The sequence below is a fragment of the Coenobita brevimanus genome, chromosome 35 (assembly GCF_032717465.1).
Source record: "Coenobita brevimanus isolate Jiangsu-jjx chromosome 35, ASM3271746v2, whole genome shotgun sequence".
In the NCBI taxonomy this organism is placed as follows: domain Eukaryota; kingdom Metazoa; phylum Arthropoda; class Malacostraca; order Decapoda; family Coenobitidae; genus Coenobita; species Coenobita brevimanus.
The window spans coordinates 480,001-496,933 of NC_136988.1; the positions used below are offsets into that span (position 1 = coordinate 480,001).

At 43.8% G+C, this 16,933-nt stretch overlaps 1 protein-coding gene across 1 annotated transcript in view; it reads left to right on the forward strand.

Moving 5' to 3' along the window:
- PIP5K59B (Phosphatidylinositol 4-phosphate 5-kinase 59B) overlaps positions 1–16,933 on the forward strand; it is a 198,714-nt gene that overhangs the window by 39,741 nt on the left and 142,040 nt on the right. Inside the window, exons 2-4 of the mRNA XM_080269673.1 lie at positions 11,091–11,203; positions 14,191–14,364; positions 15,135–15,310. Of these exons, the coding sequence (XP_080125799.1) occupies positions 11,091–11,203; positions 14,191–14,364; positions 15,135–15,310 (463 nt within the window). The remainder of the gene's footprint in view (positions 1–11,090; positions 11,204–14,190; positions 14,365–15,134; positions 15,311–16,933) is intronic.

Genomic DNA, 16,933 nt, shown 5'->3' on the forward strand with positions numbered 1-16,933 from the left:
GAAACGTAGGATTGGATGATGAATGAATGAATGAATGATGACAGTAAGTGGAGAGAGAGAGAGAGAGAGAGATTTTGGTACGGGTAATAATAAATTAAGAGAAGCAATTAAAAAAAAACTGGATGAAAAAAAAAAATAATGGCGTTGGTGATAGTGGAGAAATATGAAAAGAAAAAGAAAAAGAATGAGTGAGCTGTAGAATGGTGTTACGAAAAAAAAAATAATAATAAGTTGGCTAGTGGAAAGAGTCAAGAACATCAAGTTAGTAAAAGTGGAAGGACTTCTGAAAAAAAAATAATTATTGGCATTAAGTGGAAGGAAGGTGGAAGAAAGTAATTAAGTGGACTGTAGAGTGGATAAGTGTGACGGAAATGTTGGCAGAAGAAGTGGGCAGGTGTGATGGAGAAAGAAGTCGTGTTGGCAGTAAAGGTGGAGGATGTACACTATCTACTACTACTCTATCTACTGCCAGACGCCTCAATCCCGTTTGGGGTGGCCACAAACAAATCGCCTCCAAGTCGCCCTGTCCCATGCCATTTCACTGCCCTGCTCCCAACTCACACCCTCCTCTCTCATATACCTCTCCACCCCATCCCTCCATCTCACACAAAATGGAGTTGGCAGTAGTGTGGAAAGGCATGAAAAAAAAGGTTAGCAGAAAAAGAGGAACGATGTGAGAAAGCGAGTTGGCATTAAAGGTGGAATATGTGGGGGGGAAATAATTGTCGACATAGAAAACTGAGACGAAAAATTAAGTTTAGATGAAGGTGGAAGGATATGATGAAGAAAAGAATGTACCTTGGCAGTGAAATGAGAAGGACCTTTGAAAAAAAAATGATGTAATTGTAGAACGGTTTGAAAAATGACACCTATAGTAAAATGATAATTAATAATAATAGTAATGCGGAATTCTTACTAGGTTTTGGTATCGCTAAAGTGAGTTATTTAAATGTTGATATTAATTGTGTGGGTGTCATACATAGGAGAAGATAAATACTGAGGATTAATACAGGTGTGTGTGTGTGTGTGTGTGTGTGTGTGTGTGTGTGTGTGTGTGTGTGTGTGTGTGAGTCAATACAGCAGCGGGGGGGGTGGGGGCAGAGTACCGTCCCATCCACCCTTCTCCATTGATCGCTGGCTGCCTTCTAGCCCCGCGGGTGCCTGGGGTGGCGCCGACCCTTACTACTGCTGCTGGGGGTGGGGGGGGTTAGGCTGGCACTCCCCCCTACCCCTCCCCTCCCCTCCTCCCTTCCTCCTTCCCCCTGCCCTCTTCCCCCTTCCCCTCCCTCTCTCTTTCCCTCCTCCCTTACGCTTAACCTTGCTTCCCTCTCCCCTCCTGTCTTCTCTTTCCCTCCCTCTTTCCCCTCCCTCCCTCTCACTCTCTTTCTCCCTTCCCACTTCTTCCCCCTACTCCCCTTCGCATCCCCTTCCTCCTCCCCCTCTCCCTCTAACCGTTCTTTCCCTCTCTCCTTCTTGTCCTTCCTTCCCTCTCCCTCCCTCCCTCCCTCCCTTCCAGTGCCAGCCTTGGAGGTCACCCTGACACTCTCCCTTCCCCTCCACCCTCCCTCTCCCTTCTCCTCCCTCTGACCTCTCCTCCCCATCCTATCCTTCCCTTTTACTCCCCTTCCTTTTCCCTTTCCTCCCCCTCCCCCACCATCATCTTCCCTCCACACAACCCCTCCTCCCTTCCTCATATATTCCCTCTATCTCTTCCTCCTTTCCATTTCCCCCACCCTTTACTTCTTCCTTCCCCCTCCCTTCCTTCCCCTTCCCTTCATTTCCCTCCCTTCCCCCTCCCTTCCTTCCCCCTCCCTTCCTTCCCCTTTCCTTCATTCCCTCTCCCTTCCTTCCCCTCCCTTCCTTCTCCACCTCTTTCTTATATTCCCTTTTTCTCCCTCCCCCTTCCCCTTTACTTCCCCTACCCCTCCCCCCTTACTCCATCCTTCCCCCCCCCCCGTTTCCGCCCTCCCTCTCTCTCGCCCCTCTGGAAATGCGGGTGGTAGTGGGAGGATCAACACGCTGTCTGGCTAATGGCTGGTGGCGCGGAGTAGATAGATACGGTAGATAGATAGATAGATAGGTAGATAGATTGGTAAATAGGTAGATAGATAGGTAGATAGATTGGTAAATAGGTAGATAGATAGGTAGATAAATGGATGGATGGATAGATTGCAAGGTAGGTATGTAAGTTGATCGATTGATGGGTAGGCGTAGATTGATAGATGATAGACAGTAGATAGATAGTTAGATGGATGCAGAGAGAGAGGATAGGAAGCATGGATTGATAGATAGACAGATGGATGGATGGGTAGATTGGAAGGTAGGTATGTAAGTTGATCGATTGATGGGTAGATTGATAGGTAGATAGGTAGATGGATGCAGAGAGAGAGAGAGAGAATATGCGATGGCAGCGTGACACCATTGGGCTGTCAGTCGAGTTTTATTGATAGTGCGAGGGATGCCCTACTGATAAGGGTGGGATAGGCTAGGGCAAGGTAAGGGGGGAGGGGAGGGGAGGGCAGGTCAGAGCAGGAGTTGGGTAGGGTAGGGAAATGAAGGGTAGGGCAAGGTAGGGTAGGTTGGGTAGGGCAGGGTAAGGTTAGGGTAGGGTAGGGTAAGGTAGGGTAGGGTAGGGATTGGGTAGAGTAAGGTAAGTCAAGGTAGGGTAGGGTAGAACAGAGTAAGGGTAGGGTAGGGCAGGGCAGAGTACGGTAGGGTAGGGTAGAATAGGGTAGGGCAGGACAGGGTAAGGGTTGGGTAGGGCAGGGCAGGGTAAGAGTAGGGTAGGGCAGGGCAGGGTAAGGGTAGGGTAGGGCAGGGCAGGGCAGAGTACGGTAGGGTAGGGTAGAATAGGGTAGGGCAGGGCAGGGTAAGAGTAGGGTAGGGCAGGGCAGGGTTAGAGTTGGGTAGGGCAGGGCAGGGTAAGAGTAGGGTAGGGCAGGGCAGGGTAAGAGTTGGGTAGGGCAGGGCAGGGCAGGGCAAGGTAAGAGTTGGGTAGGGCAGGGCAGGGTAAGTGTTGGGTAGGGCAGGGCAAGGTAAGGGTTGGGTAGGGTAGGGTAGGGAAGAGTAAGGTGGCATCATGGGCAGTTAGGAATGGTGCCGGGGCTGTGAGCGGCGCCGGAGAGAGAAATACTTAGAAGACTGTGTTAGGTGAGGCTTGACTGGGTTGGGTTAGGTTAAATTTAGTTGGGCTGGGTTGGGATAGTTTAGAGCGATTTAAAGTGGGCTGGGTTGGGTTGGGTTGGGTTAGATTGGATTGGGAATGGTGCTGGTGGAAGGGAAGGGAAGGGAAGGGAAAGGAAAGTGCCAGAGGTAGGGAGGAAGTGCCGACAAACTTCACACAGCTTAATCTTATGTACACTCACCACCACCATTGTTACTGTGTGTGTGTGTGTGTGTGTGTGTGTGTGTGTGTGATAGAGAGAGAGAGAGAGAGAAATATACCTACCTATGGCACGTATTATATCCTTCATGCATAACCACCACCATTTACTCTCATATATATATTGAAGTAGGAAACTTTACAAATATGAAGATAGATTCGTTAATATAAACACAAGTAGTTTTAAAATAAGTAAAATATGAGAAATTAGGCTAAAGTGAGTTTGAAAAATATAAGTGAAAGAAACGAAAAAAAGGGAAACGAAAAATATAAGTGAAAGAAAAAAAAAGTGAAACGCGAAAAAAAAAATAATGGAATCTCGAAAAAATATAAGTGAAAGAAACTTGAAGAAATATAAGTGAAATAAACGATATATGTGTAACTTGAAAAATGTCAGTGAAAGGATCTCGGTAAAATATTATATATGTGTGACGAATAAAAGGGAAATAAGTGTGAGAAATAATATACCGTAAGGAAGTTTCAAAGGTCAACTCTGGAACTGGCTCCCTCTGTCTGTATATATTTCCTACCGCCTATGACCTCCAGTCTTTCAAACGCAGTGTGTCCAGGCATCTCAAAATGAATGGATCTTGAATTTGGCTCTTTATCTTGTTTTTTCTTGGAGGGAGTAATCTTGTGGGTGTCTGGCCTTAGGTTCCTTCTTCCTTGCATTAAAAAAAAGTGAACAACTACCCATACCATAGATGAATTGGCAGTACCGGTATTAACCTACGATACCGGTATGTGAAGAAATACCAAAATTATTGATAGATTATGAAAAGATGTGAAGATGAATAATGTATAAGTGGCAAGTGACAAGCCAAATGGTTTCCTGTAAGCCAGGAAACCATTTGCAACGCTGGGTGGTAACCATATAACCAAACCATACGTGCTCCCTACGTGTCAACAAGTGGGTTGGTGGAGGGTTAGTGCCCCTCCCCGTAAAACAACTAACTCAAAGACAAATGGCCACCCCTTACGGGATTATGGCGTCTGGCAATTGAGAGATAGATAGATAGACAAGTACGAAAATGTAGAGTGAAGATTGAATGAAGATATGAAACTTTTATGAGGTAACTACGGTACTAAAATATAGGAAAAAGTATCCGAATTATTGATGAATTATAAAATATGTTAATGAATGATGGGGAGAAAATTATAGCCGAGGTGATAGTAGGGTGAAAGATAAGTGAATGGAGTGGGAAGGCTAAGTAGCAAATAGCAATGTGGAAAGTATAAGTGAATGAAGTGTTAAAAAAAGAGACGTAATTATATGGAAGCGATTGAGTATGAGAAAATAAATGACGAATGAAGAAAGTGAATTATGGAAAATGATTGAATGATGAATTGAGATTATTCAGAGGGGGGTGGGGGTTATAGTGATGTGAAAGGTGTGGTGGTGTTGGTGTGGTATGATGTGATGTGGTGTGGTGTGGTGTGGTGAGAGTGTATGGTGTGGTGGTGATATTGCGTGCTAGGTGGTGAGTTTTATTGATATGGGATGTGCTGTGGTGGTATGGTGTGGTGTTTCTTTTGGGATGTGGTTGTGGTATTGCTGTGGTAGGAATCCGTAGTGTGAGGGGCGGAGTTTTATGGCATGGGGTGTATCTGTGGAGTGGTATTACTGTAGTAGTGTGTGGTGGTGTAGGAAGGATTCAGTGTGGCTGTGGTGGTGGGGTGTGTGTGTGTGTGGCGTGGTGCTGTAGCTGTGGTATTGCTGTGGTGCTGTGAAGTGCTGTGGAAAGGGGGCGTGACGTGGCGGTGTAGGCTAGCTGTGGTCGTTGTGGTAGTGATGGTATGGCTGTGGAAGAGGGGCGTGGCGTGGCGGTGTAGCTGTGGTAGTGGCGGTATCACTGTGGTGGTGTGGTGTGGCGGTGGTAGGGGGGCGTGGCGGTGTAGCATTCGGGGTACCACGTGACTCAGCCAAGCGGAGTGTAAACAAAACGTAAGGGATCCCAAGCCTAAGTATTTTGTTGAGGGGCTTCACCATGCACCCACGAGAGAGAGAGAGAGAGGATATACATAGTCATAATCCCGGAGTTGATTGCGGATGGATGCGTCAAATACTCATACATCACAGCTCACCATACTTCCCTTCCCCCAAAGCCAAGGCCACATTCCCTCATATATATACCCACCCACCCCCGAAAGGAGGAAGGAAGGAAGGAGCAAAAGAAAAAAATTATAATAATAATAATAATAATAATAATGATGATGATAATAATAATAATAGTAAAATAAAAATAATAGCCCAATAATTATAATATTAAATACCATAATCTTAATAGTTGATGTAATAGTAGTAGTAGTAGTAAGAGTATAGCATTCATTATTGTTATTATTATTATTATTATTACTTGGAGGCGATTTGTTTGTGGCCACCCCAAACGGGATTGAGGCGTCTGGCAATAGATAGATAGATAGATTATTAATATTATGATCTGGTGTGTGTCTATTTTTTCAATGATTCTTTTTCTATAATCTTTTAAAATAATAAAAATAAAATTAAAGATATATTACATTGATATATTAATTCTCTTTCTATTATCTTTAAAAAATAATAAAGTTGAAGATATACCGTATTACATTGATATACCCCAGACTCAGATACCAGTATACTTAATGTTACCGTTATATGCGTACTGTTTTTATAGCACAGTTTTATAGCAGGTACTGTAGCACTTTTTATAGCACTAATTAGGACGAAGGAGAATTGCCGCCAGCATCGCAGTCTGACCCATTTACCATAACGCATCGTACACGTTTAAAGTTGTTAGTGCTATGAGTGGTTTCTCTCTCTCTCTCTCTCTCTCTCTCTCTCTCTCTCTCTCTCTCTCTCTCTCTCTCTCTCTCTCTCCCTCTCTCTCATTTATTTTTATACATAGTGTACTGTTATCAAAGCACAGATAATATGCTCGATAGAATGAAGGGGAGAGAGAGAGAGAGAGAGAGAGAGAGAGAGAGAGAGAGATTTCACTCATACATCGAATAGTTTGGAGATTTGAACTACTGAGAGAGAGAGTGAGAGAGAGAGAGAGAGAGAGAGATTAAACTGGGACAAGGTCATTTGAGTCAGAAGAGTGATTTCTCCACTGGCTAAGGGTGGATGTGTGTGTGTGTGTGTGTGTGGTTGTTTGTGCTCGTCATGCTAAGCGGAAGTATGTGTGTGATGTGTGTGTGGTTGGGTGGGGGGTTGGATGTGTGTGTGTGTGTGTGTGTGTGTGTGTGTGTCTGTGTCTGTGTCTGTGTCTGTGTGGTTGGGTGGGGGGTTGGATGAGTGTGTGTATGGGGGGAGGGGGTTGAATGTGTGTGTGAGAGAGAGAGAGAGAGAGAGAGAGAGAGAGAGAGAGAGAGAGAGAGAGACCTATAAATCCAGTGTCTTGCCATTTCTGAGGTTTGGGGGTAACTTTAATGTATTCTGTTGATTGGTACTTTAAAACAAGGAAGGTAATTTTTGTGCATGCCTGTTGTGTGATATGCTACAGTGTGGTGAAGAAGTTGCTAAATGCTACTACGGTCATGCTTCACACTGCCACATCTTATACTACTCGTAACACTGCCCTGCCTCACACTGCCGCACCACACACTGCATTGTCATACTGTGATAGTCTACACTCTCTGATACTTCACCTCACACTGCAACATCTCATACTGCCATACGTAACACTTGCCACACGTAACCCTTCTACATCTCACACTGCCACACCACACACTACCACACACAACCCTTCTACAACTCATACTGCCACACCACACACTGCCACACATAACCCTTCTACAACTCATACTGCCACACCACACACTGCCACACATAAACCTTTCTACATCTCATACTGCCACACCACACACTGCCACACATAACCCTTCTACATCTCATACTGCCACACCACACACTGTCATACACAACCCTTCTACATCTCATACTGCCACACCACACACTGCCACACATAAACCTTTCTACATCTCATACTACCACACCACACACTGCCACACATAAACCTTCTACATCTCATACTGCCACACCACACACTGCCACACACAACCCTTCTACATCTCATACTGCCACACCACACACTGCCACACATAAACATTTCTACATCTCATACTGCCACACCACACACTGCCACACACAACCCTTCTACATCTCATACTGCCACACCACACACTGCCACACATAAACCTTTCTACATCTCATACTGCCATACCACACACTGCCACACATAAACCTTTCTACATCTCATACTGCCACACCACACACTGCCACACATAAACCTTTCTACATCTCATACTGCCACACCACACACTGCCACACATAACCCTTTCTACATCTCATACTGCCACACCACACACTGCCACACCTCACACTGCTGTACCGCACCTCCTCACACTGCCACACCTTAGTCAAACTGCACACTGCTACATTTCCGCGTGTCTCATCTCACAAACATCGTGATTTCCGTGCACAAGACTAACTGGAGATTTTGTCAGTGCCACAAGGGGGGTAGTCTTGTCATCTGCCCTTAAGTGATTTATTTTTGTATGTATGTATATAAGCTGTTCAAAAAAGTATCGTTACAATTTTGTGCGAGACATGACAAACGATGATGGCTTTTGAAATACAGGATGGGGAGTGGGAAATTGTTGGTAGCCCTGCATATCCGTCACTGTTGGTTATACATGGGATACGAGTGGTGGTGTCTGTGTTTGGGGTAATAAATGCGTTGATATGGATGTACACTACCAACAGTTCGAGATAGCAGCCATTGTCATGTTCGTTTTCGTATCTCTCAGACCCGTGAGTAACGATAATTTTTGGTACAACTGTGCGTGAGAGAGGGGAGTGTTACCTGGGGGATGGAGAGGGAGAGACTAACGAGGAGTGTATGTGAGTGAATTGATGGAGGGAGAAGGAGGGGAGCACTGAGGATGAGATGAAGGGATGGGGTGGAGAGGTATAAGAGAGAGGAGGGTGTGAGCTGGGGGGAGGGCAGGGAAATGGCAGGGGATAGGGCGACATGGAGGCATTTTGTTTGTGGCCACCCCTTACAGGACCAAGGCGTCTGGCTGTTGATAGATAGATAGATAGAATTTTCTCTTATATGAAGAAGAGAATATGAGGGAGAAGTATCAGGGAAGGAAAGTAGAAAGGGAGGTATATAGGGGAGTATCAGGGAAGGAAAGTATAAGGCAGGGGAGACTAAAGAAAGAAGACAAAAGCATTATCAGGTTATCAGTGTACTTATCACCATATTGCCAGTGAGTCATCCAGCTAGTCCCTATAATGCATGTAATTGATATACTGTATTCTGTGTGTGTGTGTGTGTGTGTGTGTGTGTGTTAAATGCAGATTTCAGAAAAAGAACAACAACAATTGATTAAGAAATTAGGCTAATGGCATACACACACACACACACACACACACACACACACACACACACACACACACACACACACAGCATGAAAAGGTACACACTGTAATTAGCTAAAAAAACAACGGAGCACACACTGTTGATTTGTGTGTGTGTGTGTGTGTCACACACACACACACACACACACACACACACACACACACACACACACACACACACACACACACACACACACACACACACACACACACACACACACACACACACTTCAGGAGAAATTGATAACCCAGTGAGCACTTACACTAACCTAAATTCCTGGGGTGAGAAGGTTAGCATGGAATTTAGGTATGATTTATTTAATTACTTTTTGGCCTGTGAAGATCTCTTAAAAATAATTGAACAGAAATAAGAAAATTGATGAAGAACACAAGTCAAGAGTGAGAGCAGTGGAAATGAGTTATTTAAGAGGAGCCTGTGGAGTCACATGGAGAGACAGGCTGACGAATGAGGATATAAAGGAGCGTTGTGGTGTGGATGTGGATGTGATAGGAAGCGTTATGAGGAACACACTGAGGTGGTTTGGCCATGTGGAGAGGATGGAGGGTGAAAGACTGACGAAGAGAGTGTATGTGAGTGAGGTGGAGGGGGGGAAGAGGGAGGGGGAGGCTGAGGATGAGATGGAGGGATGGGGTGGAGAGGTATATGAGAGAGGGGGGTGTGAGTTGGGAGCAGGGCAATGAAATGGCGTGGGACAGGGCGACGTGGAGGCGATTTGTTTGTGCCCACCCCAAACTGGATTGAGGCGTCTGGCAATAGATACATACAGTAGATAGATTATTATTATTATTATTATTTTTATTATTACTGGTATTATTTTGTATTAAAGTGGCTACAACAAGATGGTTTATTTAGATTTGTTTGTCTAGATGAGAGAGGACTTTTCCGCTGAGGATAGGAATGTTCCCAGGGTCTTGTGGTTCATCTAATGTGAATAGAAGTGCTTGGTGTTAGGCAAATTAAAATATGAAAGTTGATTGTCACACCTTTCATTGGTAATATTATACTTATGATTTTAGGCAATAGATGGTTGTTAAACAGATCGTCTATCCATCTATCTGTCTATTGCCAGACACCTTAATCTCACAGGGGGTGGCCACAAACAAATTGCCTCCATGTCATCCTGTAACCCTGCCATTTCACTGCCCTTCTCCCAGCTCACACCCCCCTCTTTCATATGCCTCTCCACTCCATCTGTCTATTTCATCGTCATCCTTTAACTTTGTGTATGTCAAAAGTACGTGATGATTCTGTATATTTTATCCTCATTTTATAGCTGATACTGCGTGATTATGTCTACTTTGCCCTGTTTTATAATGTTATTTGGTTATTTGCATCCATTCTGTGCATGGCAGGGGACAGGGCAACATGGAGGTGATTTGTTTGTGGCCAGCCCTTACAAGATTAATGTGTCTGGCCATTGATAGATAGATGGATAGATAGATAGAGACCCCCTACAGGATTAATGTGTCTGGCCATAGATAGATAGATAGATAGGAACTCCTTACAGGATTAATGTGTCTGGCCATTGATAGATAGATGGATAGATAGATAGAGACCCCCTACAGGATTAATGTGTCTGGCCATTGATAAATAGATAGATAGAGACTTTACAGGATTAATGTGTCTGGCCATAGATAGATAGATAGATAGAGATAGATAGAGACCTCCTACAGGATTAATGTGTCTGGCCATTGATAGATAGAGTGCATGGCTAATTACTTGTCATGAGGCAGACAAAACACCTGTCCTCCCTACACCAACTGATCCACCCTCACAAAACATTAGGTCATCCAGTCCTGGGGTACAGTACACAATACACACAACCCTGGATAGCCTGTCATACTTATTTTTTTATTTTGTGTCAGTTTTGGTAAATTTCAAGATACAGTAAAAGTCCTGTAATCTGAATTGCAGGGGATTGAGGGTCTTTTGGACTGTTTGAATTTTTGGACTATTGGGGGGCGGGGGACCCCTTTGAAAACTTCAGAAATATGCACATGATCATTAACTAAACACCTAAAATGATATGGTAATTGTTTTACTCGCCAGAAATGCATAGAAATGTAGATGAATACGGTAGTTGCAGGCAGGTACACCTAAGTCCAAGGGCAGGTGCAAACCAGATACAGCCTTAGATAATGGCCAGAAAATTTTGAAAAATTTCACCTTGTCGAATTCGAAGTATTGGGATTTTTGGATTATTGGTGGCTGGATTAGGGGACTTTTACTGTGTTTATGTGGGTATGTTGTCAAAGTTAACCCAGGTCTGCTTCTTTCAGGTGGAGGTGCCACAGAGGGGAGCCCAAAAGATAAATCCAGAGATAGTGCTGGAGCGAAAACAGACAAAACCGATGGTGGCAGAGAAAGTAAACCACGCCCTCCGCCTGTTGATGTAAGTATAGTACAGGAGGAACCCATGTGAAAGCCAGAAGTTGTTATTATTTACGTACCAGTATGTATTTGTAGGAGCCTCTGTGGTACAGCGGTAAAGTGTGTGCTTTCGTACACTGAAGAACGAGGGTTCGCGCCCCGCCGGGGTAATAAACTTTGGGAGTGTTCTGGCCACGTACTGCATTGGCAGACATCAGGGGTGCTGTGGTTGAACCAGTGTCACATACTATAAAGTATGCGTGCACCCAGTTGGCTTGCACGGGCTGATTACACTTGTTGACAGACTACATACACATCCAAAGCCACACCATCACTACAATTACACTTACAAGCACTTCTTCCCCTACATACAATCTCTACCAGACTGCGTAAGCCACTTGGTAGAGATACATTGGCTGTATCGTCCCCACTTCAGTTGGGATAGGCCGGTCCTGCAGTGGACACACAAATGGCTGATGAGATGAGATGAGAGATGTATTTGTAAGTAAAGGAGAAACCCATTTATTGCCAACAGTTATCATTATTTACTTATGTATTTGTAAGTATAAGAGGAACCCATCTTACTGCCAGAATTTATTATTTCCTTATGTATTTGTAAGTATAGGAGAAACCCATCTTAGTGCCAGAACTTACTGTTAATTTCTTATGTTTGTATGTATGTACTGTACAGTATTTGTAAGTATAGGAGAAACCCATCTTAATGCCGGATGTTGTTATTATATACTTGTGTATTTTTTCAATATTACCGTAAATTTCAAATGAATTTACACAACGTAATTTCGTCACCCCTTCCCCTTCTACCCCCACTCTCACTGTCTTATTTAGTACAGTACCCTAAATTTTAGTTGCACTGGGTCTGTAAAGATTAGGTTTGGTGAACTGACCCCTAGTGTGGTATGTTTAGGTTAATCTTTTGGAACATTTTGATATCAGTGTTGTCTGTGATGGAATTATTAGGTATATCAAGCCTGGGGCATTTATCAGTTAAGGGCATTATGAATGGTAAGTGATTGGAAAAGGCTGTTTCTTTGTATGTGTATACCATCACATTACCATTCACTTACCAAGAACCCAAGAGAACTGTACAGTATTAACATTCAAGCGTTCTTGCTTAACATCTGCAGCTAAAGTTAGTTATACATTAAATGACAAACTGGTAAATGCTCCCAGTTCAGGGTTGAGGAGTTATATGCACAAAAATAACTTATGTCTGACCTAAAAATGGGGGAGAAACAGGCTGCTGTCTGAAAGAATGCAGCATCTAATCCCAGACTGGATTCCACAAGACCCAGCAGCATGTCACCATCACGCCAGTCATGCATTGTACTGCACTGTACATCAGAACCTTCCCTCCCATCAAGCAGTGAGACATATGGAGAATCACTTACCTGTATTGTGATGTGTATCACTGGGTTGTCATAGGATGTGGGACATACTGGTACTGGCTGCACACCTTTAACATCACCCCTTGCATGTCACTGTGTCTTGCTGCTATAGTGTACATACACATTAAAGTCAGCCTGCCATCTTGAGGTCTGGGGAGGGTATTCTTATCAGTTAAGGAAGCTCCCTAATGTCTCATCCTAGGCAATGTATATTGCTTATAATACATTACTTTTGTGTTTTGTGTTGATTAAATCATTCTAATACAGTAATCCCTCGATTGTCTGACATAATAGAGTCAAAGGCATGTCTGGATAGTGGCTCCGTCCAGGTAGTGGACTTCTCCCCGGCCCCCCCTTTCGTACATACCCTAACTTTGAAAGCCGGTGTAAAAGGCCACGACAGTACGTCGTACAACACTTATTCCTGGTGTTGTACACTACTCTGTCTGGTCAAGTAAACCTATAAACCACAGCCAAGCAATAATTATAGTCAACCAGACCCATCAGCCATAGGCAAACAATCACCACAGCCCTAAAAAACATGAAAAAATAAATGGCCCAACTGGGCGAAAATGTTCCCATTTTGTCTGGATAAAATGGAAAAATGTAAAATAATGCTTTTGAACGGCCAGATCACAGCATCTGGATAATGAACATGCGGATAATTGAGGGATTACTGTATTGCCATACTCAGCACAAGTAACATGCATTAGTACAGTACCTTTGTTTCGTTTCGTTTCGTTTTTAAAGGCTCCAACATGCTTGCATGTGTCAGCCTTGGTCACCTAATGGCGGCTCTCCACGCTGCACGATCCATTGCAGCCTCTCTGTTCAGTCCCTTAACCCTAAGGTCACACTTAATGACCTCATCCCATGTCTTTCTCGGTCTACCCCTCATAACCCCACCCCCAGTATTAACACTTCTCACCTTCCTCACCCAATTATCATCCCCCATCCTCTCCACATGTCCAAACCACCTCAATCTACCTCTCCTCATCACAACACCAATACACTCCAGTCCCATCCTACCTCTCAACTCTTCCATTGTACCTTACGGTATATTTTTTATAATGACATAATTTAGATCAATAACCCATAAGAGTATATTGTTGTGGTAGGTGGTGGTAACCATCATCCACTCACTTGATGTAGTGCTGCCTACTTCTTCCTTCACCTTTATCATTCTTTTTCTGTGTCTGTCCTCCTCTCTTCCTATTTCTCCCATCTTTCCTGTCACTTTTTATTATTCTTTTTTCCTTTTCAGGTGGCTTTACATTGAGTGACAAGCCTAATGGTTTCCTGTAAGCCAGGAAACCATTTACAATGCTGGGTGGTAACCATATAACCAACCCATATGTGTTCCCTACGTGTCAGCAAGTGGGTTGGTGGAGGGTTAGTGCCCCTCCCCGTAAAACAACTAACTCAAAGACAAATGGCCACCCCTTATGGGATTGTGGCATCTGGCTATGTATAGATAGGTAGAGTGCTGCTGTGGGGTCTGGCTATAGATAGTAGATAGATAGATAGACATTTTCATCATCTTTCTGTGGCATTTGTAGCACCGGTAACTAAGTAATGTGTTAATAATAAGTGTTAATTTCAGGTGGGAGCAGCACAAAATGCCGGGCAGGATGGAGGGAACAAGACTCCCACGACAGGACAGGCACAGACCCCACGGACAAACGCCGGCCCCTCCCGCTACGATACCTTCAGAGACAAAGAGAGAAAGATCGGCCACAGGCGTGTCGGTGAGGGAGGCATCGTTACATACAAAAAGGTCAGTTGAGTGTGTGCAGAAGTGTTTCAGGTGGTAACGTAACTGAATGGAACCTGTTATATATTTTTCACTGTGTTGGTGCTATGTTGTGGTTTTATCAAGCATAGGATACTTTTGAAAATGAAGGGATTAGATTGAGCTTTAGTAAAATAGATATAGTAGATAGATAGATAGTAAACCCCTTGAGTATGAGAGGCTGTTAGACTACTGAAAATGATGGGATTAGATAGAAATGGAGAAATGAATTCCCCGAGCTTGGCGTCAAAGGTCTTATAGCCCTGCTAGGTTACAGGAGGGAGCTACCCCTCCCGGCAACAGTAGACCCAGGCGAGACTCGAACTTGCGACCTCCCGACCACAAACTCGATGCTCCACCACTGAGCTACCGCGCCCCTAGGGATTAGATAGAGCATTAGTATATAGGATAGATAGATAGTACACCCCTTGAGTATGAGAGGCTGTTAGAGAAGACTGACTTTTTGTGCATCCTTTTGTTTATTTTGCTAATACAGGGTCTGCCAGAAGTTGCATGGGGATTGCTGTATTTTCAATTTAGATTAAGAAGTAGAATTTTTCAGTAAAGCTTACATCACTATTATTGATTGATTGATTTTTTTTGTCTAACATATCTAACTACAGCATTCAAAAAATCATCTTCAGATTTTTTTTCCTCTGTTAATTCCCTCTTTTCCTCTGTTAGTTCCCTCCTACTTAGGTTACTTCTCTCTCTCTCTCTCAATCTCTCAATCCCTGTTTTCCCCCCTCGCACAGATTGGCACATCCACCTTAATGGGGTCGATACAGTTGGGCATCCAGCAGGCAGTGGGAAGTTTAGCCAGTAAACCTGAGTTGGACGTATTAATTCAGGATTTTTACGTCGTTGAGATGATATTCTTCCCCGCTGATGGGTCTCAGTCCACCCCGGCACACCAGTTTTCGGACTTCAGGTGAGAGATTATTATTATTTTTTGTTTTAATTACCGGTATTAGTTTTTTTATGCAAAGAAGAAAGGTTGCTGGTTCCTTGAAAGCAGTGATAAGAAACAGGGAAGTGAGCATGGAAGTGAAAAAGTTACTACATGACAGTATTGTGATACCAACTCTAACGTATGGAAGTGAAGCTTGGACGTTGTTGGAAGGACACAAGTCAAGAGTGAGAGCAGTGGAAATGAGTTATTTAAGAGGAGCCTGTGGAGTCACATGGAGAGACAGGCTGACAAATGAGGATATAAAGGAGCGTTGTGGTGTGGATGTGGATGTGATAGGAAGCGTTATGAGGAACACACTGAGGTGGTTTGGCCATGTGGAGAGGATGGAGGGTGAAAGACTGACAAGGAGTGTATGTGAGTGAGGTGGAAAGGGGGGAGAGGGAGGAGGAGGCCAAGGATGAGATGGTTGGATGGATTGGAGTGGTATATGAAAAGGGAGTGTGAGTTGGGAGCAGGCCATGAAATGGTGGAAGACAGGGCAACATGGAGGCGATATATTTGTGGCCACCCCTTACGGGATTAAGGCGTCTGGCAATAGATGGACAGTTTTTTTTATGCAAGGAAGAAGGAACCAAAGGTCAGAAGTCCGTAAGATTATTCCCTTCAAGAAAAAAACAAAATGACAGAGCCAAATTCAAGATTCGTTCATTTCAAGATACCTGGACACACTGAGTTTGAAAGTCTGGAGGTCATAGACAGTAGGAAATACAGAGGGAGACAGTTCCAGATTTAACATGTTGCATACATGAAGGACTGGGAGTAACGGTTAACTCTTGCATTAGAGAGTTGGACAGGGAAGGGATGAGAGTTTGTTGAAGCTGTGTAATCGGAATGTTTACTCCCAGTCCTCCTCAGTACATCAGTTTTCACACACCGGGCGAAAGGTTAGGTCTATCTATTTATCTGTCCATTGCCAGGCACCTCAATCACTTAAAGGGTGGCCACAAGCAAATCACCTCCATGTTGCCCTGTCCCCTGCTGCATAGTATCGGAAAGCCTACTCCCAGTCCACCACAACACATCAGTTTTCAGACTTCAGGAGAGAGATCAAAGGCTGCTGTTTATTCTGACACTTGAGCTGAAGTTGAGCATATTATTGTTGGTGGTTTTGTCTCAGGCAGTATTCTACTGTAGTGTGGTTAGGAAGGTTACAAACACCTCTCCCTGACTGGTTTATTTCTGATTCTGATCTCGTTTAGTTAGGAAGGTTACAAACACCTCTCCCTTACTGATTTAACCTGATTCTGCTTCGTTACCATATTCTTGTGTGTATTTCATGCCATCTGGGTCGATACTGAAAAGACATGAGAAGCAAACCAGGGAATATTAATGAGTAAGTTTGTAGAATAAATCACTAAGGAAGAGGTGTTAGGGAGCTGCCTTACCCAATTAGAATGAAGACAAGTGTTGCAAGGCTTATTACTGGGTATATGTTTTAGAATTATATTTTCACAGATCTGGCCATAGATAGATAGATGGATGGATGGATAGATAGATAGGTAGGTAGATAGATAGATGGTTGGATGGATGGATGGATAGATTTTCATAGTAGTTGTAGTGTGGATGTGGTAGAAAGCATTA